Genomic DNA, 27,199 nt, shown 5'->3' on the forward strand with positions numbered 1-27,199 from the left:
AAAGGTTTTTAGAGGCCTAATGCCTCTGAAACCAAAGGTAGCACACAGTTAGGGATGGGGAAAGAAGTTGTTCAGTCTGCTTTTCACAGCGGACTGATGTGATCCACTGCTCCCAAAAGTGCAGGCAGATCAGAATGTAATCCCCTGTCGATTATGTACTTTTCTAGATGTATAGCTTGTGTGCAGATTATGTGCACAAAAATGTAACTTTTGTGTGAGAGATACAAGCAAATTGCATAATTGGAGAAGCATTAAGTGTGCATTTTGCATACAAAATGCAAAAAATTTAAATGCGGATTATATCTATCATCTATTGATCTATCTGTCATCTCCTTCACAGAACAAAATGAGCCTGTGTCTGAGCACCAGCAAGAATGAAATGAGAAAGATTTAGACTGGTCAATCCATCTCCTACTTATAGCTGCCATGACTAGCAGTCATTGATAACCTTATCTTCCACAAATTGGTATATTCCTTCTTTTTAGAAATATTCACATTGGTGGCCATCGCCACATCTTCTGGCAGCAAAATCCCCTATTTCTACCACCCCTTTAACCAATATTCTTACTCTGAAAGGTAAAGCCAAATGGGAATTTCAGTGTATGCCCTAGAACACCCCACTGCTGTCACCTTCTGGGTACTGGGGTGTTCAAACAAACTCCTCGCTGCCTATACTGTATGTCATACATGGAGGTGGAAGCAGGATCACACCCATTGGCCCCACTCATAATGTCCACATGCTCCTGGATTCCTCCCCACTAATATCCACACATTTAATGCAATGCACCAATGAGTTGCCAACAGATTAATGCACTGCAGGTGTGACTGTGGACATCTTCCAGCCACCAGTACCCAATGGCTTGGCTTTTATGTCAGCCTATGTTTCTCATTCCATCCTCCCTCTTGCAGCCACATTTCCTACCCCCAAAGCCTCAATATATAATTGCGGCTGCAGGGGGTTGCTGGGGGGCACTCGTTTCCATGCAATTTAATTCCAGGAAAAAGATCCATTTGCAGCCACCTTAACCAAGAAAATGATGGAAGTGAAGTGATTAAATTTGGGACATTATACTGGCATACTGTTCTTTCCTGAAGAGAAGCACACGTGTGTGGAAAGGGCGTGGGAGGAGCAACATTGTCCAATGACATTTGTTCTTGTGTCATACCATGGCCACTGTTGGGAATGATGTTTAGTGTGACATGCTGGTATATCCATCAAAACACTGCTACTCCACAACAAGTACTGCAGTGTGCAAGGTGCAGAAGTGCTAGCATTGTAATCAGGAAAACAAACACAATATTCCCCATGTCCGAAGGCAGCCAAAGTGTGAATGTGAGAAAAGGGTGTTTTGCAAACATCTGGCTCATACGAGAATGGGCAGTGTCAGCAGCTGCCCATTTAGCACACCCCCTCCAGAAAACACAGATGTGCTCCTGCAATCTTGCAAGTTTAAACACACATGCACATTGCAGAATCAGAGTTGGAAGGGACTGCCAAGGGTCATCTAGTCCAACCCTCTGCAATGGGGGAATCTCTTGCCCATTGTGGGGCTTGAACCCACAACCCTGAGATTACAAGTCTCATTTTCTACCAACTGAGCTACCCCAGCTGTCATTATGCTGCATAATGTACAAAGAGGCCAAAAAAACGATAATAAAACACGGGAAGCGACCAGATTTCTTTGGCAGCACTGCCATAGGCCGACGGAAAGTTCTGCAAGTGCCGAAATGCTCAGACAACAACACAACATGATAAAGCTGCTTCCCACCCCCTTGGGCAAAGTTAATCAGTTCCACGCCTGTCAGCCCGGAACTAAATGCATTTGTGCCGCCAAAGCAGCCATGGCGGCCGTTTTGCTAGGATAGTTACCAATGAATTCGAAAGCCTCTTCGAAGTACTGCCTGAGATTCTGCTTGTTGCTGTCTGTGGCCGGCAGCCGCTTGTAGTTGAGCAAGCCTTTCTCGTAATGGTAGAGAGGGAGGTGAGTGGTGACGTTGATGACGTAGCCGATGTTCAGCCGCTGCATCTTCTCCAAGTCCTGAGCGTCGTGCTCATTGCCAAGAAACAAGAAGGGCAAGATGGGCGTGAGCTCGGCGTTCTCAATGTCTGGGGTGGTCGGGATGGACTGAGGTAGCGTGCAGGTCACCGCGGCAGCAGCACCGCCCCCTCCTCCGCCTTCGGGGCACTCTTGGAGTTGGAGGGAGTTGTCACAGAGGTTTTCGTGGTTCTGTTTAAAACTGCTGAGTCCACCTGCAGCACAGAGGGATTTTAAAAAGGAGAAGGTCAGGAACCTGAGATATTAATTACCGGTAGTTAGTATCATCATCATCATCATCATTGATATTTATATCCCACCCGTCTACGAAAAGGAGCCCAAGCTGATAAGCACACAAATGATAAAATCTTGCAATTCCAATAGAATATATACAACAACAACAACAACAACAACAACAACAACAACAACAACAACAACTACTTATACCCCGCACATCTGGCTGGGTTTGCCCAGGCACTCTGGGCTGCTCCCAACAGAATATTAAAAACACAATAAAACATCAAACATTAAAAACTTCCCTAAACTGGACTGCCTTCAGATGTCTTCTAAAAGTCAGATAGTTGTTTATTTTCTTGACATTTGATGAGAGGGCGTTCTACAGGGCAGGCACCACTACCGAGAAGGCCCTCTGCCTGATTCCCTGTAACCTCACTTCTCAGAGTGAGGGAACTGCCAGAAGGCCCTCGGAGCTGGACCTCAATATCCCGGCTGAACAATGGGAGTGGAGACCTCCTTCGGGTATACAGGGCCAAAGCCATTTAGGGATTTAAAGGGCCAGCACCAACACTTTGAACTGTGCTTGGAAACGTACTGGGAGCCAATGTAGGAATTTCAGGACTGGTGTTATATGGTCTCAGCAGCCACTCCCAGTCATATAGATGCAGTCATCTACTGTATATGGTCTTCAGTAGATGGTCTTCAGTGATGGCACCTATGTGATATTTAACAGAGCGGAAATTCCAAAGGGTAGGGGAGGCAACTCAACACTAAAGTTCTGAGTGTAGAGCCTGGATAGCTCCGTTGGTTAGAACATGGTCTGATGATACCAAGGTTGCAGGTTCGATCCTGGTATGGGACAGTTGCATATTCCTCCATTGCAGGGGGTTGGACTATAGATGATCCTCAGGGTCCCTTCTATGATTTACCCATTAGATTTGGAGGTTTGTTTTCAATCAAACTCTAGGATCTCCTAAAGGCATCTGCAGAAGGCCCTCAACTTCCGAGTGTACTGATTGATTGGGTATATAAGGGGTGAGTTGAACTTTCTGGTATCCTGGTCCCCAAACTGTAGGGTGTTATACACTGGTAGCTAATTGGTACACAGAAAAAGTGGAATACTCCCAATACTTACCTGGGAATTGTAGTTTGTTAAGGATGCTGAGAGTTGTTAGGAGTCCTCTATTCCCAGAGGGGTTTAACAACCATTCCCTCTTTCTAGAGAATTCTAGTTCTGTCTCCTAACGACAATTAGAACCCTGGACAAACTACATTTCCCGGGATTATTTGGTGAAAGCCATGCTTGTTTAAAATGGCCTGCTTTAAATGTATAGGACATACGCGGCCTCGCCTACATCCAATGATTTCAATGGGTCTACTCTGAGTCTTACTAGCAGTTGATATCACCCAATATATTTTAAGCATGCCTATTTTGAGTGCACTCCAGTGACTGCTAAACTATTTTTCAAAACATAGTTTTTCAAACTTTAAACACACATACACACACAGTTGTGTTACACAGGTATTTTATAATTTTTTCACTTCCCAGATAGCACTTTTTTCAGATGCAGGGAAGGGGTAAATAAATAACCCCCCTCTCTAATTCTCTCAAATCAGGGAGATGATCCATTTAGATTCCACAATAACATTTTTGTTTTGCCTGTGAAATGGTAACACTCCTTACGTAGTTCCATAATTGATTATTCTGCTTCATAAAAGATGATTTCTCAAAGAAAGAGGACACTTGAAGGGTGAGGGGTTTTCAACCAACGCACCCAAGACCACTTTTTAAAAGAATATTGTTCTAACGTACTTTGGGATTTTCCAATCTGTTGTCTAATGCTGTTCCACAAAATCTGAAGAGAAAAACAGAAGCTTAAGAACTTTCTACACCTCGTTCTGAGATGACATCAGCTCAGGCTCCCCACCTGCCTGGTTTCCATGGCAATTACACAAAGACATACAATGACATCAGCTCGGCATGACATCAGCTCTTTGAGTGCAAACAATGCAAGAAGAGCTACTTTGTTTCAGGCCTTTTGGTACAACTGTGTTCTTGGGAGCCAGTGATGTAATGCTAACAGGTGGTTGGAGCAGCATTTGCCTAACAGGGAGGAGGAAAAATACAGCTATATCCCTTGTGTACACATGGGTGATTATAGGTTAAGCTTTCACTAACGGCATGTGAAATAAGGCACTAATGCAAGAGAAATGTAGCTTTATGCAAACTGACAAAGATAAGAGAAAATTGCAAGAACCAGAGACACCTTGTCTAAAAAGTGATGTAACTCTTGGAAAGAAGGTTGAAAAATAATAATTGCTTTTGGTAAAAGGCAAAGGTTCAAACTATGGCAGCTCAGAGACCTTTTAGTAACAACTCTTTATATTCTGATCTTGTCTATAAGCCTATGTGCCAGAATAAAAACCTTTAGACATTCCAGCTAAGATCCCCCCCAAACATAAGACACTTATATTTTATAACAACAACAACAATAATTTATTTGTACCCTGCCCATCTGGCTGGGTTTCCCCAGCTATTCTGGGCGGCTTCCAACAAAGATTAAAAATACATTAAAATGTCACACATTAAAAAATTCCCTGAACAGGGCTGCCTTCAGATGTCTTCTAAATGTCAGGTAGTTGTTTATCTCTTTGACATCTGATAGGAGGGTGTTTTACTTTAATAGAGATGCTTTTACACTATGTGAAATAATGAAACACCAACTGGTTATTTTAAGAGAGGAACACAAGGTAATAAGAACACAGGTAAAGAGGTGATGGACAGATTAGAGATCTGATTAACCTTTTGGCATTTTTGTTTGCTCGCTTATGAATCAGAAAACGGCATTTCGGAATGTTTGGCGTAAGTGAGCTTATTTTGCTTTGGGCTGCATCCAAGGCCATTATGGTCCCTTCCCCCCAATTCAGAGCAAAGGTAGCTGGATAACTATTTACCTATATCTCCCCTTATTACACAAGAAAGGTTAGTAGCATCAATAGATCACAACTCTGGCTTTAACCACAGCTGCATACATTTTTTCTACTAATTCTCAGTGCTTATTTAACCATAACCAATTGTTCTTTTTGGGGGAAGTAGGGTTGTCACTCCCCTCAACACACACTGGAAGCCGGTGCAAGCTGGTCCATTAATGCTAAAGGGGCACAGGCCAGTAGCCTCAGTTTACCCTTAGTCCGCCTCAACCTACCTGCCTTCTTACTTAGAAGCAGCCTGACAGCTCCCTCCTCTTTAGTTTCAGTGCTGAAACAAACTTTGTAAGAGCTCATCAGGGAAGAGGGTGGGGGAGAAGATTAGAATTAGTTGGCTCTGCCTGTCATTGGCTCCGACTCCCTCTACCCTTGGTTTCTGCCCTACTAGTCCCAATGGGCACCAGCCCATCGGGACAGAAGCTCCATCTCTTTAACAGCTGCAGGATGGCAAATTTCAATCTGCACAGACTTTCTTATCTCTATACTGTACCTGATTCATTTTTCTTGCTATGCAGCTCCTAAAAAACACAGAGCCTCTGCCCAAAGAGAGGGAGCAACCTCTTCAGTACTTCCTAGAAGTATAATAGCATTTCCGACTTACAAAAATGTATTATTAGGGGAAATTTCTTGCAGAAAATTCTGTGTTATTTTCCCTAACATTTGCAATTTTTGTGCACAATACACACATTTCTTGCAAACCCAAAAGGAGTTTGATGGTTGCTGCAAGAGAGGGACTGCGAGGAACAACATGGGAGGGGTGTTTCTAGGACTAAGGTCAAACTGAAGCTCCCTTGTTCCTATTGCTTTAGGATGTTGCATGTTGTTTAAAGAATCTTGTTATATTTACAGTATAGAAATATGGTTTGGGGTAGGTTGTCATATTTATGTTTTGCTATGTTATTATGAAATGGTTTTTGTAGTGTTTGAAATGCACCCCTGCTTCTTTGTTGTGAGCCACTTTGAGCATGTTTTATTTTCTGTAGAAAATCAGCACACAAATAAAATGAATGAATAAATGAATAAAAGACAACTATGTTTCACATTGTTTTGAGAAGTGCAAATTAGGTAGGTTCACCTTAAATGCAAAGTGAAATCAAATTTCTCCTCTCTCTCTACTAAAATGGCAAGCAAGCAAGTGAAAGTAGCCACCTTAAAAGGGATACCAGTATAAGAGGTAGTCAATAGTCAACCCTAAGCCTATACAAAAACACCCTTTCCTAATTCCAAAAAGCAAAGGGCCAGGAAAGTCACCAGCAACCATAATATGGGAGAGGGCAGGCGATTATGAACCATAGAAACTGATGAAGGGCAGCATATAAACATTTTAAATCAACAGTGCAGATTCCAAATTTCTATTTCAGGGAAGTGTACAACAGTAAATAGCAACAACATAAGCAGAAGTGAATAAAACAGAAATACAGAAGTACTATACACATTATTTTTAAAAAACCTGGGTAAATAAGAATGTCTCAACCACTGTCTAACAGGCCTCCTTTCCCCATACAGAGCAGGCCAGTCTTAAAAAACCTCTTGGAAAACCATACTGCTTGTTCAACGACCACCCCATTGTGAATTCCTACAAGGCAGAAGTGCACCTCCTGCGGCCTAACCCTCTGTAGAGTCCTCCCTTATGTAATTCATGAGTTAAGAGACTGCCGTGACCTTTAAACACTTCTGCTTTCCTGGGCTCTTACCGTTTTTATTTTCGTTTCATTTCGTTTGGTACACCACTCTGTTTGCTTTGAGATACACAGCTGCGTTTTATTTCCCTCTTGCTTTTAAGGAAATTTCACTGGCATGTATTGTTTTTATGCAAGCCACTTTTTGCATAAATAAAAATGAAAATCAATACAATCAATAGAAATAGACATATTTATTCTATTATTAAGGAGTATAACAATTGTATACCTAAAGCAAAACACTTGTGAACCAGGCATGTCTCTATAGGGAGGGTATCCTGCCTCGCTATGGAGACATTCCCGGTTCACAAGCATTTTGTTACTTTAGATTTCCTGAATCCTGGGAGGGCTTCTTAAGGAGTGGTCTGACTACTGACTTCCTTCAAGCAGGCAGGGACCATCCCCTCTCACAGGGAAGCATTAACCACCTCCCTGGTGCCAGCCGAGAGTGGCAAGAGTCCAGAGCACAAGGAGTCATCCTGAGTGATCCAAGCACCTTGCCTACATGCGCAAACCTTACTAACTGAAACTCATCCGACACAACAGGACTAGAGAGTGCTCTGGACACCCCTTGAAATTAATCTGCTGTAGTAGCAGAGTCAGGATCCTGGGAGATGCAAACGATTTTCAAAATGCTTTGCGAACAAGCAAAAGATAAAAATCTACCTGATAAGGACTAAAGTTTATTTTTAAAATTGTTTTTATTAAAGATTTTCTTGGGTTACAAAATTATATACATTGTCTCTTTTCTGATGATAAAGTCTTTTTTTCAGACCATTCCTATTCAATATGAGACTGTGATACTGTATACAGTACAGTCGTACCTCGGAAGTCGAATGCCTTGCAGCTCAGACATTTTGGCTCCCGAACGCCACAACCCTGGAAGTGATTGTTCCTGTTTGCGAACTTTCTTTGGAACCCGAATATCCAATGCGGTTTCCGCAGCTTCTGATTAGCTGCAGGAGCTTCCTGCAGCTAATCGGAAGTCGCACCTTGGTTTTCAAACGTTTTGGAAGTCAAATGGACTTATGGAACAAATTCTGTTCAATTTCCGAGGTATGACTGTATAAGATTGGGGAAGAGAAGTGGAGGGGGGAGAGGGGGGTTGTAAACTTCCATTCTTTTACAGACAGTGGTAGCTCTGGATGCGAACGGGATCTGTTCCAGAGCCCCATTCGCATCTTGAAGCGAACGCAACTCATGTCTGCACATGTGCGGGTCGCGATTCACCGCTTCCACGCATGCGTGTGATGTTATTCTGAGCATCTGTGCAGGCGCGAGTGGCGAAACCCAGAATAATGTGCTCCGTTACTTCCGGGTCGCTGCAGAGTACAACCCGAAAATGCTTAACCTGAAGCTACTTCAACCTGAGGTATGACTGTACTGTACATGTGAGGTTTTACAACAGTAAACAGGTTCACACAGTCCATGCTGAAAGCATGGAGGGGGAAATAGGAAAACTGGCTATAGGGTGTGTAAGTGTGTGTGCACGCGCGCAGATACATAAAAGCTTACATTCAGCACATTCAGCATACATTTATTTATAAATGGAAAGATTAATGTTTTTGGAATCTGACTGTATCAGTAACAATATGTATTGAAGTCCCCGCCAAAACATGCACCTGGGAACTATTGGGTTGCATCTGATTAAGTCAAACTCAGAGTTGTCCCATTGAAAAATCAGCTCTTTCAGTTGATCTGCTCCAAGTATGACTTAAGACACAACCCACTGGTTGTAATTGAGTTCAGAGTATGTTGTTGTTTCTAAACATATCTGTGTCATCATGTTGTTAGCCAGAGAGTAAACCAAAATTATATCCTGCTTGGAGATTATTGCAAGCAAGCTCATAGAGACCACCCAGTTATCTGAAGCTATCTTTTGGATGTATCTATGCAGAATCAGAAAAAGAAGTTATCAGATCCTTTCCGCTAGCAATGCCCCACAGCCCATCAACAACGATCATGGAATATGTGCTGCAAAGTTCACTAACATCTAGCGATGGCATTAAAATATAAGTTCCGAGTCTGAAAAACAAGCACTTGATATTCCGAAAAGTGTTGCCGTCCTTGCCTTGACAGTTGATGAACTTTATATTTAAAAAATGTATTTTCAGCATAGCTCATTCCTGAAGGCCTTAGGGCCTGTGCTGTGTAATGTTTTATAGCTCCATTGATTTATTTTAATTCACCCAAAAGCAAGTTAACCAACCACCAGAAAGCCCTTCTTCTCCCAAGGACTTTCTGCGACACACTCTGGTTTATACCAGTTCAGCTATGTCTTCATTAGAATGTACCACTGAGGATAAAAGATCCTCACTAAAGCTAGTAAATGATCACGATGATCAGTGACAAGTTGTGTTGGGGGGTGGCATAAAGACGGCTCAGTTTTTGGGGGGTGCAACCGATAATTCTCTCATGCTGCCTCCAACCTTTCTCTGTGTCTTATGTAAAGCAGATATGGCAATAGATGTACAGTGGTACCTTGGGTTACAGACGCTTCAGGTTACAGACTCCGCTAACCCAGAAATAGTACCTCGGGTTAAGAACTTTGCTTCAGGATGAGAACAGAAATTGCGTGGCGGCAGCGGGAGGACCCATTAGATAAAGTGGTACCTCAGGTTAAGAACAGTTTCAGGTTAAGAACGGACCTCCAGAATGAATTAAGTACTTAACCCGAGGTACCACTGTATTGGATATTCTTTGTGTTTAGGTTGTAAACCACACAGTGTACTTTGGATGAAGAGCGGTATAAAAAAATTAACAAATGATAACAATAATCTCACAAATGCCAGACCTCAGCCTGCCTCTGAACTTGGCTGGAATTATCGCAAAACAGTACCCTTTTAAAGCAAGAAAGAAAAAAGTGCTATGCGGAATTATGGTGTACAGGTAACTTATACTTATTTTATTTACATGACGGCAGCGAGGGGGTGCGAGGGGAATAAATAAATAAATGGAGAGAAGAGAAATCCCACTCATCATTTATTTACAGACACACACACACCCCTCAACACACATACCTGCTGCACAAAGCTGCAGTTGCAGACTTATCCAGCTTTGGGAAGGCAGCCTGAGGCTTGGCCTTTGGGAAGGAGGTACGAGGGCTCTGGCAAGGTAGTGGGAGGGCTCTGGAAACCTGTTACAGCCCTTGTGCCAGCTTTCAAAAGCCAGGCAAGAAGCCCTCCGCCTTGCAAGGGGGCAGGATTCAGGGGTTCCTGGCTTTACGTGATTTTACTTATTCATACAACGGCCAGGAACATAACCCCCCCCCCCCCGCATTCTAAATATGTTCAGGATTATTATTATTATTATTTAAGTTTGGAAAACTACGCTATTTTGTTCATGCTCTCTACCTGAGGCAGCAGGCCATTTCGGAAGTTCGGAAGTTTCCCAAGCATCACCCTTTTTTAAAAAAAAAAAAGCTGCAGAAAACATAGAACCGTTATCCTGACATTGGGTGGCGTTTATCCTCCCCACTCTCCGGAAATTCAGACCGGAGAGATCTTCTTGTGGCTTAAACAAAAAAGAGCTATCAATTTATATAACTCATATTAGTAGCCTCATAACGTCAGATCTGTTCCCTCCAGCAGTGAAGCTGCTCAACCTGACAGTACATTCACAAACGCTTTGCTTAGTTCACTCTCAGAAGAGCCTCTGTCTGGACGGTCGGAGTGGTAGAGTGGGTGGTGTTGGACTTAACACAGGCAGGAACTGGGTTTATATGCCCATTCAGCTGGTAAGCTCACAGGCAGACTGACCTAGAGCAATAGGGTGGCCACTTGCACATTGTCAAAAAGACAGAGATTTGCACAAAAATTGCACATGCCAATTGCTACTGTAAGTATAGATGCACATTTAGAAATAGCTGCTGTATTCTGCTGACAGCACACAGAATGCTCTAGTAGGATTCCCAAAGCATGTCCACTCTCCACTAAGCAACAACAACAGCAACAACAACACCACAACCCTATAGCTTCGTGGAGTTTTTTGGGGGGGAGAGAATGAATGGCTATTAAACCAGTTTAACTCTTCAGATATAGATATACCTGCAGGCATCAGTTTCAAAACTAAATGGACAACTTAACTTTGTGTGTGTTTGTGTGTGCGGATCCTGTCCTAGTGCATCTTTTTCTCCCAGGTTTATTTTTAGAGTCACATCACTGCACAAGATAGAAGTTCAGCTGCTGAGCAATATTAGATGATTGACAGGAGATGGTACAGATTGCATTAGTTCAGACAGTCTGGGGATTTAAAAGACGGTTATTTCCAAAACTGGTATCAAATAAGTAACATTGGGGCAGTAAATTTCAAAATGTAGGCATATAAATACACACACACTGTTTTGAGTGCACACTTGTGAGGTCCTGCAAGTACAGCCTGTTTAAGAACTGTGACCTCATTTATTTATACTGCTGCAGAAAGCCTTGCCAGAGCAACAGCTGATGACAGCCTTATGTATTTTTCCACTAAGCCAACAATTAAATGGCTTCTGTGGTTTTAATGAGCAGAGGACATTATGTCAAAACTGATTCAAAGCATGAGATGGTTGAAGGATAAGGCAATGTCATTTAAAGTACAGAAAAACAAAACACACACAGCAGGAATATACTTTGAGCTTGGGACCTTTCCAGGATACTGATCTCTGTAAGAGTATGAAAAATTGCTTAAGCCAATGTGGAAACACCCGCTGGTCCTTGCTTAATGGGCTAAAATTTGAAGTGTCATCACCGAACAAAAATGTTAAGGTGGGGAGATATGAAAAAAATGTTCTGTAATCCACTCATGTGTGCTGACTCTGCTCAGGCAATCAGTCCTATTGCATTCAGTGGGGTTCATTCCTAAGTATGCATTGCAGGGATGGGGGACCTTTGATCCTCCAGATGCTGCTAGACTACAACTCCCATCATTCCTGGCCATTAGCCATACTGGCTGGGGCTTGTGGGTGTTGGGAGTCCAGCACCATACAGGTTCTTTGACTTTTAGTGTATAGGACTGAAGCCCTACTTGTTCATTTGAAAGTGCATTTCCAGGCATAGGCACCAGGTATACAAAATTGTACTCACCAGAGGTGGTGAGAGAAAAGCAAAATATAGATGTCATTAACTGGCAGGATGATGGGGAGGAGGAAAAGGATCCTGGCGAGGTGTGTAGCTAGGGTTGGGACATGCTGAAGCAAGGAAGGGTTGGGGAAGGAAGCACAAACTGGATGACTGCGGGTGGCAAGGGGATAGAGGTCAAAACACAGGAACCGGAGCAGGAGGACTCACCATCAGATCCAGAGAAGACCCTGTCTCCACAAACATGGCAGGCTCTAAGGCCTAGGGAGCAGCAGGAGGGGTGCTCTAAGAGGCTGAGGCCTACAGCCCAGCTTCCTAGCTGGCCAGGTAGGGGTTGCTAGCTCTGGGAGAAGGTGTGTAATTCCTCTGCTAAAGTAGGTTTGGAACAGGTGAGGGTCACCTGCCTCGTGATGCAACAATAAGCATGCAAAGTATGAAAGGGAAGCAGAGTTGAGGTGCTGTGTCTGCTCAACCTCCCCTGTTGGTGGACCTTGGCTTGTATTCTCCTGGACCTCTACATGACTGTGCTTCAGGTTTGACTCTGGACTGCATCCTGACTGCTGGACTTGGCTTACTTGGCCTGAACCTGGACAGTGTTTCCTGACTTTTGGTCTTTGGGCTTTGCTTGCTTGGATTGATGCTGGGACTCTGAACTTTGGACTTGACGTACTGACTTGCTACCAGGTAGGCCAGAGGTTTAGGACAGCAGAAGTCAGTGGTGCTGTCAGGGCAGGCCTTGGGGACTGAAGCCTAGGGCCCTGTCCTGCAGAACGAGCCTTTTTTTAAAAAAAGGAGAACCATGATAATTCTTGGATTACAGTTGCTGAAGTTCTACCTGTTGGTTCTTGGATAGAAGCCAAGCAGACTATTATGCTTACCTTCCACATAACCTTTACAGATGATGCACAATACAGGGCTATCAACCTGCAGGGCACAGGTTTCATTAGGCAGGTTGCCCCAAGCGTCAATTATAATTATGCACAAGGCAAGATGAAATGCTCCAGCAGAACTCCAAAAGGAAGACACACTCCCTTCTTGCTCAAGGCAAACTCAATTCAAGTGAGTCTTCATTACAGCCTCCACCAAACTTTTAAAGTAATTTCACCCACCGGCGTTAATCCATCAGTATCACCCAGGGATGTCAATGAGAGGTTTGCTCTAAGGAAATTCAGCCCTTGGGTTTTAACTAAGGCAAACCACTCTGTTACTGTCTTATTGTCTCTGGCAATATCAGAAAATGGAAAAAGTACTACATATATCTTTAGGGTTACCACTAATCCGGATTCCTCATTGTTCTTCTAATCAAGCCATCAGGCATTCTGGTCAAGGAGGTCAGGTCAGGGAGGTCAAACTATTCCATAAAGGGAGGGAATCCAGGTTTAGAATTTATGTTTGACTCACAGTGTTATTTTTTAACTAACGTTTGTACTTCCATTCTAGTTGTACAGTTTGCACTGAAGATCGGAACAAGGAATGGTTAGGTCAATGGAGGCTGAAGCAACGATAAAGGGTTGATTCTCGGCTTCTTGGCTGAACTTGTGGGAGGGGGAGAGAAATGGATCACCAATTATTATGTCCAGCATCACCCTACCTAGAATAAGCCTTTAGCCTTCCTATGATTCTTACAGCCAACACGTCCAGAAATTTATTTTCCAGCTCACAGAATCCATCTTGCTACATCTTTTTTTTTCAGAATTCAAAGTTAAATTACCTTTTATCCTCCAAGAGAAAAAGGGGGAAGCTTGTTATCTTAGTTAACATCCTTCCACATACACACACTCTGAAAAACACACACAAGTTCTTCAGAAAGCAAAAGACATCCAGGCAGGGATCAAGGGTGCTGAGAACTCTAGATGTAATTATTTTCCCCAATACAGCCATTACTAATTTTGAGAAGTAGTAAAAGTGCAACATTGATAATAATGGAGTACATTTGTGCACCTATATCTGCATTGTATAATTATTCTAATCAAAGATTTGTGGCAGAATTTTATGGCCAAATCCTGCGTATATTTACTTGGAAGTGGTCCCACTGATTTCAATGAGACTGGAAAACACTAGAAATGTGTACAAGTTTTCAGCCTTAAAAGCAGAAACCTTTGCTTAATGATCAAAGAAAAGGAGCACCCTCACACACTTCAGCCTGTGTGTCATCATCTCTACATGTGGGGTGGGCAACAAGGGGCATGGTCAGGGACCACATGTCAGTGGGCATGGCCAGAATAGGCCATGGGTGGAGCATGGGCTGCAGATAGGTAAGGCCACGGATACTCATTCCTCTGTATGCTATCCAGCACCACAGGTAGACTCCACTCAGCTTGCAAAACAATGATTGGGAAAACTGGGGGAGTGAAATTTACCTGCAACACTCAGTGGGTGAGGATTCAGAAGTATGGGTGGGCTTGTAAGAACATCTGGGGACCCAAGGTTGAAAAATGCTGCTCTAAAGCAACACTGTGATGACTCTAAACAAACTGTACTATAGAACTTACTCTATAGGAGGGATTGTGGTTTCATTGTTGGTTGCTTTTTTAAGATAAAGGAAGCTAACACTGAAAAGCTGGGGCGTGCAACCAGCAAAGAAAATCAAATGGCAAGCCTCTGCAATAAGAGGAAGTGGGTAACCTAATATGTTTCCACTCTTTTAAAAAGGCCTACAGGAATTGCATAACATGACAGCTCGAAGCCTATGGTGGAAGAATGCTCAAGATCTAAATAAGAGAAGAGACGTGTGTCAAGACAGCATGAGTAGAAGATAGTTGTTCATCACCACCACCAGTAATGTTACGGTCACTATCCAAGCATTGCTTTGGATTTTCACAGCTATGTTCTACTATTGTTGCCATGCACCCAGAATTTCCCAGACATTGCCAGGATTCAGCCATCGGAAACAGTGTCTGGGCAGGAATTGCTTTAATTTCCAGGAAAATCCAGACTTATGGCAACCAAGTGTGTTTTAATACATCTTGCAAAACTAAAAGAAGCTCAACGACTTTGGCCAAAAAAAGCTCAACAACACCGGATTTCCACTTTTTGAAATACAGCAACCCTAGTTCTACACATGCTCCAAAAACCTAATGAAAACAGAGGCTGAAAAGCATAGGGTTCTGCCTGCTGTCAAATAATTGTTCTCTGGAGCTTTCAAAATGCACAGGGTTCTCCACTGTGGCAGAGGCACGGCATGGAACAGATATCTAGATTCTTTCCAGAGCAGAACACATGCATTTGCACCTTTCTTTAAAAAGTACAAAAGTACAAACTTCCACAGCCCATGCAACCAACAGACAAACATGGCAAAAAAACCGTGTGAATATTTCTTAACTCTCCAATGGGGGTGGGACACTTGGGGCCCCCCGAATCATTTCTGGACTCCAACTCACATCAGCCTCGGTCAGTGGCCAGGGATGATATGAACTGCACTCTAGCTATATCTGGGGGGGGGGTGTGTCACAGGTTGCCCACCCCATATACTCTGCAATAGGGGGAGAAAGATGTGGCAGCTAACTGACAACCAGAAGAGTTCCTTGGAAGCCACATTTTCCCCAAGAGCTTCAAAGGAGGAAAAAGGAAATTCCATTAGGACAGTTCTTCTTCCTACCCAAGTGTCAGAAGAGTAAGCTCATAGGCTTACTCTTGAGTGCCTACTCAATTCCAATACTCAGGTTGTGTGTCATTTGCCACTAGCCATGATGGCTATGGTCTGCCTCCGCTGTCGGAGGCAGTTTCCCTCCAAAGACCAGTTGCTGGAAATCACAGGCGGGAGTGTGAGCTGTGCTGCTTATGTTCCGCTTGTGAGTTTCCCATAGGCATCTCTGGTTGGCCACTGTGAGAACAGGATGCTGGACGAGATGGGCTTTTGGCCTGATCTGGCAGGATTCTTCTCTTCTCAACGATATAGCCAGTATTTATTAACAACTACCCAAATTACAATTCCTAGACACTGACACACACCCAACATCTCCACCATTAATACTTGAAATGCAACATTCCTCACTAAGCTTCCATTCTAGAAAGTTAGGGTTAACACCAAATGGATTTGTTTAGACATGGGTTTTATTTATAGCAAATGGGGGTGAAATTCCAGGATCATACATGACCTTATATACCATAGTCTCTTTCTAAGTATAACTGTACTTGGGTACACATATCTAAAAAAAGATTCAGGAACCACTGTGAATTTTCAAAAAGGGGAAAAGAGAGGACCCAAATAATTACCACCCAGTCAGTCTGACATCAATACCAGGGAAGATTCTGGAGGAGATCATTAAGCAAACAGTCTGTGAGCACCTAGAAAGGAATGCTGTGATCACCAAAAGTCAGCATGGATTTCTGAAAAATAAGTCATGTCAGACTAACCTGATCTCGTTTTTTGACAGAATTACAAGCCTGGTAGATGAAGGGAACGCAGTGGATGTAGCCTACCTTGATTTCAGCAAGGCATTTGACAAGGTGCCCCATGATATTCTTGTAAAGAAGCTGGTAAAATGCGGTCTTGACTATGCTACCACTCAGTGGATTTGTAACTGGCTGACTGACCGAACCCAAAGGGTGCTCATCAATGGTTCCTCTTCATCCTGGAGAAGAGTGACTAGTGGGGTTCTGTCTTGGGCCCGGTCTTATTCAACATCTTTATCAACGACTTGGATGATGGACTCAAGGGCATCCTGATCAAATTTGCAGATGACACCAAACTGGGAGGGGTGGCCAACAGTTCAAGAAGGACACTGACAAACTGGAACGTGTCCAGAGGAGGGCAACCAAAATGGTCAAAGGCTAAGGGAGCTGGGCATGTTTAGCCTGGAGAAGAGGAGGTTAAGGGGTGATATGATAGCCATGTTCAAATATATAAAAGGATGTCACATAGAGGAGGGAGAAAGGTTGTTTTCTGCTGCTCCAGAGAAGCGGACACGGAGCAATGGATCCAAACTACAAGAAAGAAGATTCCACCTAAACATTAGGAAGAACTTCCTGACAGTAAGAGCTGTTCAACAGTGGAATTTGCTGCCAAGGAGTGTGGTGGAGTCTCCTTCTTTGGAGGTCTTTAAGCAGAGGCTTGACAACCATATGTCAGGAGTGCTCTGATGGTGTTTCCTGCTTGGCAGGGGGTTGGACTCGATGGCCCTTGTGGTCTCTTCCAACTCTATGATTCTATGATTCTATATGAACTTTCACTTCAGGTGCAGGTTGTGGGTAGGTATGAAATTCCCCTGCAGCACTTTTCAGGTGCAGGAAGGAGACCAGAGGCACAAGAGGGGAGCTCGAATTGGGACTGGATACCAAGCTCTTACCCTAAATGACAGAGTGTCATTATAGGCTTGTTCACATGTTACTCTTGAACACAGGTACAAGCGATCTCTGCACAAGTGTTTCTATGATGTGCTGATGGGCGGGGTGTAAATTATATATATATATATATATATATATATATATATATATATATATATATATATATTATTATTATTATTATTATTATTATTAAGCATGTGAACACCACTTATGTGATAAACATAGCATTGCTTTGGGGGCTTCAAAGGGGGTATGGAAACAACCAGACCTTAGCAGCTGGCTTCACCCACCTCACGTCCACCGCTCAACGTAACACCTCCAAAAAATTGACACTAATGCCCCGTGTTTTGCTTTTGAAATCGGGCTGTGAAACAGGGGGCATTTTGACTACGGCCCAGCCTGTATCAAATGTGTGAAGGAAGCAGATGGATAATTAAATGTTCCTCCCTCCAGAAGCTGAGCACAATTCATGCCATTATCTACTCTGTCCACCATTTTGATGGTTTTATGCCATGAAACAGTCTATAAGCTTGGTTCATAATAACACACATTTTTCACCCAGAGGGGAGGAGGCAAGTGTGTATATTTTACATATTTGTTTTTCATTTATTATTATGTAATAAGAAGAGATTCTAGCTAAACATCAGGAAGAACTTGCTGACATTAAGAGCTGTTTGACAGTGGAAAGGTCTCCCTCGGGAGGTTGCGGACTCTCCTTCCTTGGAGGTTTTTAAGCAAAGGTTGGGTGACCGTCCGTCATGTATTGATCTAGTTAAGATCCCTACATTGCAGGGGGTTGGACTAGATGACCGCTGGGGTGCCTTCCAACTCTATGATTCTATGGCATTTATATCCCACCTTTTTTCCAAGGAGCTCCAAGTGGCATACACAGTCCCACCCCGTTAATATTACCGTCCAGTCCAACATCCTGATCTCACAGTGGCCAACCAGATGCCTGTGGAAAACCAGCAAGCAGGACACGAGCGCAAGAGGCCTTTCCCATCCTGTGGCTTCCAGCAACTGGTACAGTGGTACCTCAGGTTATGAACTTAATTTGTTCTGCAGGTCCTTTCTTAACCTGAAACTGTTCTTAACCTGAGGTACCACTTCAGCTAATGGGGCCTCCTGCTACCGCCCCGCCCCCGAGGCACGATTTCTGTTCTCATCCTGAGGTAAAGTTCTTAACCCGAGGTACTATTTCTGGGTTAGTGGAGTCCGTAACCTGAAGAGTCTGTAACCCGAGGTACCACTGTATTCAGAAGCATTACTGCTGCATATGCTTTACTCACTCAAAATATTTTGCACATGTCACACAACCAGCCTCAGAAAAAAGAACTTCTGGAACTTTCTACAACACATGAAAGGCCACTTCATACAGGCATGGACATCGCTCAGAATCTAGATGATTAACAACTGAACCTGTGAACGGCACGCCAGAAGAGGAGACATTTGCCTGAGGTTTTCCCATCTGCAATTGGATTTACAAAGCCACTGGTCACTCAAATGTTTCAGTCACAGAGTGACTCGACAAACTTGCGAACCCTGACACACTTTTTTGGAAAGCAGCGATACATTACACAATGCTTCAAAATCAAGACTTCTCTACCTTCTAGAACAAGGGTCATTGTTGCTGTTGGGTCTACAGCCCCCTTTATCCATTAGTCCTGCAGGCTGAGAGTACAATGGGACAGTGTTCTTCAACCATGGGTCTCCCATCATTTTCAGGTCACTTAGCCAGTGGTCAGGAAAGATGGGAGTTGTAGTTCAAAATCTGGGGACACAAGGTTGAAAAGAACCAATCCAGAGAGCCCCATGTTAGCCACCCCTAGTCAGGCTCCCTTCTAACTGCAATTCTGTGATATTATCAGGCACTGAAATGCTAGATCCCAAGCGCTATACCTTTTCAGAATGTCTGAACCCATATTTACTAGCTAAGTTGGTAGAGGACTACACACTAAGGCTCTGTTTGGAGCACCCTCCAAGTGCCGTGCAGGGGACAATATCACCACCCTCTGCATGCCTTGGAATCCTTTGTACATGTGCTGAGAAGCTTAGCTGCACTAGCTTTCTCTGTGCTCATCTAAGATCAATTGAGGAATCCATTCTGGGTGCTGCAATCCACTCCAGAGTTTGGGTAGAACAACACTGGATTCCACTCTCCACCAAAAACTCCCCAAGCAAAATTGCTAGAGAGGAAGCCAGTTATCTAATCAGCCAAATATGTGCAGTTTGAACACGAGCGCCTATATTAGTTACACAGCGGCAACTAGAACACTGAGAGGAAAAAGGGTAGGTGATGTTTGCACTGTGGGAAAGCATGCAACTCATATGAATCCGGTTTCTCTCCGTGCTCAGACAGCATGTGGCAGAGGGCAAAAGGGTCCGTTTCACTTTTCCATTTCTCAAAGGGGTTTGGAAAGAGGAGCCTTCTGCACGGCCCCTCCCGTTCCCAATCGCCAGCATTCAAGCACATCCACCCCTCGAGTTAAGCTGTCAGGGTGAATAATTTGCAGCGCTCTGGAACAAATGAACTGGGAGCGTTCCATCCACTGGCAAGGTCAATTCCCCACCTCCATCCCCATTCCATTCGCTAGTTACCTGGAAAGGCAGGTTCATAAACAAACTCAGTCCTAAAGTAGATCATGACATAGCACTGCAGTCCCTTTTGCGTATTCGAAGCAGCTAGTTTATAAAGGATTCACACCCCTGGGCATAGCCAGGATTTTTGTTAGGGGGGCAGGCTTTTGTTAGGAGGGGGCAGAACCTCAGATTTGTATTGATTTTGATTGATTTTTTTTGGGGGGGGACAGCTGCCCCCTGCCTCCCCGGCTACACCCATGTCCAGACCCTGCCCTTTCATCATTCTTCGCAGAGTGCCTTCTCTCCACAAAACTAGACTTGGGGTGGGGAAACATTGCCCTCAGATGCTGGAATCCCAACTTCGCAGCCTTAGCCAGTGTCGCCAATAATCATAGGCAGTGTTAGAAGCACAGGTATATAATTTAATAGTCAAATGGTGTCTTAAACCTAGGTTATGGCCGCCACAATGGAATGTCTAGGCACCAACACCCCACCGTGGAGTTTATTGTTGTCATTTCTTTACCGTTTTGTATTTTAAAGAACTGATCTCAAAGTGGTTTACAACATTAAAACATCAAATAAAACAAATTCAAGCTTCAAGGAAAATATTTCAGGTCCTTCTCTAAGTGATATTTTGCTCCCCCCAGTCACCAGCCTGGCATCCAGAGATCTCCACGGGGTCACAATTGGACATGAGCTAGTCGCAAAATGCACCTGGCGCCTGGCTAATTTCTAACACTGATCAAAGGTGGTGGGAGTTGTAAGTCCAGCAACATCTGAAGGACCATAAACTCCCAATTCCTGATTTAGAATCATAGTTGGAAGGGACACACAGGGTCATTTGGTCCAACCCCATGCAATTCAGAAATCCTGCCCTCAGCTATCCCTGGGTGGGCTCAAACCACCAGCCTTCTGGTTAACAGCCAGGTGGACACACTGACTAATTAAGATCATTTTCTTTTACTCCCAAGTCTTCAGTATATGAATGCAAAACAAGGTTCTATCAACTAGAAGTTGAAGGCGGGGTGGGGGTGGGGATCAGGATGAATGCTGGGTGGGAAAGAAAATATAAGATTTTCCCCCACTTTTGAGCTATTGCTATTCTTTAAGTGTACTTCAGAATTTAGTTCTCTCTCCTTCTATCACAAATGCATACATTAATTAAAATGTATATCCAGAGAGATAGTTGTTTCTGCATGACAATGCTGAGGTCAACATAACCATTTAAGACTAGATGAAAGCAAACATTCCCCCCTGTTGTCCCCCAATTAGCAAAACCTAAGAAACCTTAAGGCAATTCTGGGATGATGCAGAAGCCTGCAGCTATATCTACATGGGTATATTTGGAATGACTGTTTGAATAAAGCTAGGGCATTCATATTTCTAAAATACATAAATTAAATATGTGCTGTGTGTGCTAAATTGTACATAATACATGTTGATGTTTCTGTCTGCCGAAAAGCAGAGTTGCCTGTGTTGGTTTAAGGCTCAACCCTTGAACTCTAGCCCAACACAAGGCAACTTTTTCAGAAGATTGCCATTGCTCCAAGTTACCCAAGCATCTTCAGTCTCTAAAGCAGTGGGACCTTGTCTTTTACAAACTGTTTGCTCCAATGGGGTCAATGAATCAGTTAGGTTTCACTGGGCTGGTACAAGCACTTACTGAAGCCATATTGCTGGTTCTTTTCATTGTAGTTTAGAACCACTGGCTATAGGGATTCCTCCATGGCGGAGAAATGGAAGAAATAAGGCAGAATAATTCCAGGAAATTTCTTTCACACAGAACAGGATGATGGATATTCTGGAGTAGCAGCAGTCTGAAATAATTTCCCCCAATAAAGCCCATGAATGCCCAACCTCATATTTTTAAGATGACGTTTTTATTCTGGAAGGTTAACAACCCCTCAACACTGTAAACTGATCTCAATATGATTTTGTATTGTTTACAATGTTGAATATTAATGCTGGAGTTGTTATAGCTATATTAGTAATTTACTGTGTGGAGTATACAATGCTAAAAGTGCTTCAAATTAAAGAAAAGCAGGAAGAAATGTCTCTCTCATCTTAATCACAATATAGCGCTCTTTTTGTCTGACTATATATTCATTTCTTTCCAACCTCTGTTTACAGTCCCCCAAAAGTTGTTGTTTTGTGTGTGTGTGTGTGTGTGTGCGCGCGCGCGCGTGTAGACCTGCAATTCCTGATTAACATGTCAGATGAAGTGGACTGTAGTCTACAAAAGCGTATGCCATAAAAATTTGGTAGGCTTCAAGTTGCTACCAGACCCTCTGCTATAGTTGGGCGGGGTGCGGGGAGAAACTTGGTTTGGTTTCCATTTTAATTCATTAATGGCTCTAATTCACACATCCTGTAAGAATGTGCAAACCAAATTGCATCAATCTTCACAATCCTCCAATTTTTGTGATGCAGTTCTCCCACTAATGTATATACACAGTGCATATTAGGGAAATGTGTATGTAAAAAAATGCATTTATTTGTGAAAAATCAAATATGCAAAAAAAGCACTAAACCCAGGAAACTACCTGATCCTTGGGGTCCCTTCCAACTCTACAAATTCTACATTCAAAAATGTGTCCTGTTAGGAGAAATACACACTAAAATAATGAATTCTCATTAAAGACTTAACAAACTGATGCAGAAAAGTGGCGAACCAAATTCAAGATTTGAAAAATGATAAAAGTGAAGAAACTGACAGATCCTTCGATCCTGCTTGCAACAGCTGAACATGGTTGTCCCTCTGGAAGTCGTTACAGATTTGTTCCCCTCTCTTCAAGTCAGCAGATGCAACAAATATGTTAGCATGTAATATCTAACTAGGTCTCAGAAAACCCTTTCTCTAGATTAAAGGAGACCTCTCTTTCTAACTCGAGTCACTGTAGAGAACAACTAGATCTTTGTTTTTGTTTGTCCACTGGGCTCAAGGAACCCACAGGCTGATTAAAGCAACAGAGAACTAGAAATGCCACAGAATTTCCCCTGAAGCAAGACTGGAGCCAAATTTGGAGGCTCCTCTGAAATGAAACATCTGTAGCAATTTCTGGGGAAAGATCTAATACTTCAGTTAAGATCAAAGGTATTTCCTGCCAGGTTCACACTCCTCCAAGCGAAACAAAATACTCTGCTGATAATAGAGCAATATTAGAGACTAGGACATTCCAACTTTACAACGTCAAATACAGTACTGAGTAATAGAACAGCCTTGTTTATGAACTATTCGGTATACGAACTCCAGAAAACCGGTTAGCAAACTTTACCTTGGTTTACGAACGGAAGCCGAATGGTGGAAGGGCACCGGCAGCAGGAGGCCTCATTAGGGAAAGTGTGCCTAAGATTAAGAACGGCTTTGGTTTAAGAACAGACTTCCGGAACAGATTAAGTTTGTAAACCGAGGTACCACTGTAGTACTCTAGTGTGCTAGAGAGGTGTCACCGCATCTTAAATCTGGACCACCAAATTAAAGAAATTGCTATCAGATGGAGAGAATTTCAGAGGAAAGGCAGTTCAGGGAGATTGATCTAATAAAAGTTTAACTAAGAGAAATGAAACGCAAGAAAAAAGATTGAGAATGCCCCCTTAATCAAGACAGACAACAAAATGCAGTGTGGAGTATTCCTGTTCAATGTTTTAGCCAGCCATGCCTTTTCCAAAAACACTCCCTTTGATTTCTACACCCTCCTAGTTTTTTGCTCCAGCAGCCAGCATTTTGCACTCACAGAGCATGCTCAGGCTAATTTTGGGTCATCCACCCTCCACACCCAACCCTTAGGATCCCCTCCCCAATGTTTTTCTGCTCCTGCAAATCCTAGGGTTCTCCCAAGCCTGCTGATCCCATATGGCTAATAAGGATGGGAACTTTTGAGAATGTGTGCACTAGAATCTTGCAATATGCTTTACATGCAACTGCCTTTAGAGAGACCTCAAAAACTCCAAAATGGTACAAGAGTGCAGCAGGAAGAATGCTTGTGTGAATCAAACATCAGAGCATATTGCTGTGGTTTTGACTACCAGCTCCCATATGCATCTGTGCAAACTCTACAACCAGTTTCCGAAGCCCTGCACTCTAGTCCATCAATAAAAGGGGGCTGGGGCTAATGAGTACAAGGCCTTTTTAACTGTGGCTCCATATTTATAGAATATATTTTCTCATGAAATGCATATGGCCCCATCATTAGTGACTTTTCAAGGAAGTCTCAACACATTTTAATTTTGATCCAGTTATTAACTGCCATGTCTTAATGGTATATTAATATTATATTGCTCATTTTTCCATTTTTGAACACAACACCTAGATCTGGTGTGCGGAACCTTTGGCCCTTCAGATGCTGCTGAGCTACAACTCCCATCATCCCTGGCTGGGGATTATGGGAGTTGTAGTTCAACAACATCTTGAAAGCCAACAGTTCCCCACACCTGACTTAGAGGAAGAACTGCATTTCAAAATTCAGAGAGGTGCAGATTTCCAAGGGTGGCTCTATTTTGGCCCATGTATCATTTCCAGAAGTGCAAATCAAGTAGGTTCACCTTTAAATGTGAACATTTCCCCCCTCTCACTACTTCTAGTGCACCTACATGGTGCCACATCTTCCATCAAATTCCTCCTCAAGACCCGCCTTTCCCGTGGAGCCTGGGACCAGACTCCCCATAGCCATACAAACCAAGCGCAAGCATGTGGAAGTAAAATAAACGCATACAGGCACACAGGCCCCATTTACGCAGGTGTTACATTTCAAGGCACCACGTGCATCAGTGAAATCCTGTATATTTGAAAAGTCTGCAAACCCCCCCCCCATTCTGTCTCTGCCCTGCCCCGTTCTGCCCCCCTTTTGGTGACATTTTTGGGTCACTTCCTGGTTTGGTACAATGTGTGTATGTGCAGTTGCACACATAAAAAGAGGGGGGCTGCCTGTATATTTACCTGTCTCCCTCCTTCGTCTTCTCCATGCTAAATTTTAGACTGTGGCCAAGACCTGTCCTCTGGTTGGGAACAAACCAATAATGAGACCATGTGGACATTCTTGGAGAAAGAAGTCACAGCGGCTCATTTTGCCCACCATCCGTGATGAGTGGGGCAGAAAATGGAGGGGCACCAACTGAATATACAGTATTAGACTTGGTGGCTTCAACGTTTCTAAGCTTTGTTTACAAAATGCATGCTAAACAAACATGCTAAACTAGGTCACTCTCCAGGGCATCAGGGTAAAAAAAAAAACCCTATGCAAATTAGCCTAATTTGCACAGGATTTTTCTCCCCAGAAAGGAAAACTTATATCACTGACAGAGATATCTAATTCCCACTAAAGAGCTCTCTGCTGGATCAGAACAAAAGTCTATCTATTCCAGACCACATTTCCATAGTGATCAGCCAGATGTTCCTGGGAAGCCCAAAGAGGTAGGGACCAAGGACGATAGCCGTCCTTTCTGCCCAGCTGTGACTTTCTGCCAAACTTTAGCAGGATTGGAGCCTATTCCCTGTAGAGTCAATCATTACAATGATGGAGTGGTGGATTGAAACAGGGATTCCAATGTGGGGACCTCAGCATGATCTTTCACATGCTGAACAGAAGTACAGAAAGACTTGCCACCTCCATTGTGCTCACACCCTGAACCCTCTGCATCTGTTACCTTATTCCCTTTCGCCAAGGTGATTTCCCCCTCCATTGCAAAGGAGGACAAACCTGAGGATGCTGGATAGCTCAGTTGGTCGAGTGTGAGACTCTTAACCTCAGGGTCGCGGGTTTGAGCCCCACGTTGGGAAAAAGATCCCTGCATTGGAGGGAACCTTGTGGTCCCTTCCAACTCTACGATTCTATGTGGCCCCTTCCAGTTGTCGTTGGGCTATAACTCACGTTTCCCCCAACCATTGGCCATGCTGTCTGAGGGCGCTGGGAACTGTAGCCCCAAAACATTTGGAGGGCCACAAGTCTACCATCTCTGCTTTGGAGCAGTTCTGCATGCAACCAAATTGTTCAAAGGCCTATGTATTTTGCAGAGGAAGCCCTGGGCTTTTTGCCCATCGCTACATTTTCAGGATCCTTACCCTTTTCGCAGAAATATACTTTCCTTGGATGATGGGGGAATGTAAAGGAATGGTCTCCCTCAGGAAGTTGTGAACTCTCCTTCCTTGGAGTTTTTTAAGCAGAGGTCGGGTGGCCATCTGTCCTGGGTGCTTTAGTTAAGATCTCTGAATTGTAGAGGGTTGGACCAGATGACCCCTGGGATCTCCCTATTCTGTGATTCAAAAGCATATTCTCTGAAAATTACCTATACAGAACATAAATGTCTATGTGCTTCAACTCTGGAATATTTACATTAGACTCTGATTTGAAGTGAAACAGTGGAGAGGAAATCCAAAAGAGCAAGGCATTAAAGCACGTGCCTCATTTTTTACATAAGCTGAAGGAGCTTTATCACTTTGCACAGACTTAGTCAGCACACGTGTCTGCACCGAGCACTCAGAAAGGGACTTGTATGAAATATTAATCTGCCCATTTGGGGATTTTAGTGCTGATTCGCTCCTTCATCCAGCCAGCCGGGTATTGGTATCTAATGCAACACTGACAGTTTGCCCTTCATTGCAGCCCTCATTCCGAAACAAAATCAGCAGCTGGCGCTGTCATGTGGGGGATTATGTGAGCATTAAGACAACACAAAGGGCAACATTCAGCAATTTGGAAGAGGGGCGACGTAAGAATCTCCTTGGGTGGATTTAGAGATCTGAAACCCTGTGAAAGGTAGAGAATGCTCATTTTACTTAAGCCACAGGTTTAATGAAAAACAACCATGTTTACAACAACTGTGATGCAGAAGTCAGCTTTTTTTACAGCAAGGAACAGAGCATCGCCACCTCCTAAAGTCCACAGATGAAGTACAAGAGCAGCGGCCGGCCCAAAGTTGGCAATCCCAAGTGTGCCCTTCCTTCAGCTGCAATGTTATCTGCGTTCTCCTTCTCCAGCATTTCTCAAAAGGCTTGTGACTAAAGCCGGGGAGGGGAAGAGAGTTACTTTGCCCATATAATAATTCTACCCTTTATTCATTATGTGGCCCTGGATCCCAGCCAACGCTAACACTAAAATGGAATTGTTGTTGTCTGGAAACAGGGCTGTCACCACAGGGGAGGGCAGGGCCCTTCAGGGATATTCCAGGCCCTCACCCTGGCTGCTCAGTTCTCAGCAGGAAGCCATCCCCTGGCTTCTTCACTCCTGGAGATATACCATAAGGAAAACCAAGCAGATGTTATTTGAGCCTACTGCTCACTTAGTAGTTCTTAAGGAGCATTGATGCGTACTCCCCTACTCTCAGTCTGAAAAAGTACAGT

At 43.5% G+C, this 27,199-nt stretch overlaps 1 protein-coding gene across 1 annotated transcript in view; it reads right to left on the reverse strand.

The window, feature by feature from the left end:
- Positions 1-27,199, reverse strand: part of DUSP10 (dual specificity phosphatase 10) — a 47,784-nt gene that overhangs the window by 3,968 nt on the left and 16,617 nt on the right. The window contains exon 3 of the mRNA XM_081904181.1: positions 1,871-2,251. Within this exon, the coding sequence (XP_081760307.1) occupies positions 1,871-2,251 (381 nt within the window). The remainder of the gene's footprint in view (positions 1-1,870; positions 2,252-27,199) is intronic.

The sequence above is a fragment of the Podarcis melisellensis genome, assembly GCF_964234715.1.
Source record: "Podarcis melisellensis genome assembly, chromosome: 3".
NCBI classification, from domain to species: domain Eukaryota; kingdom Metazoa; phylum Chordata; class Lepidosauria; order Squamata; family Lacertidae; genus Podarcis; species Podarcis melisellensis.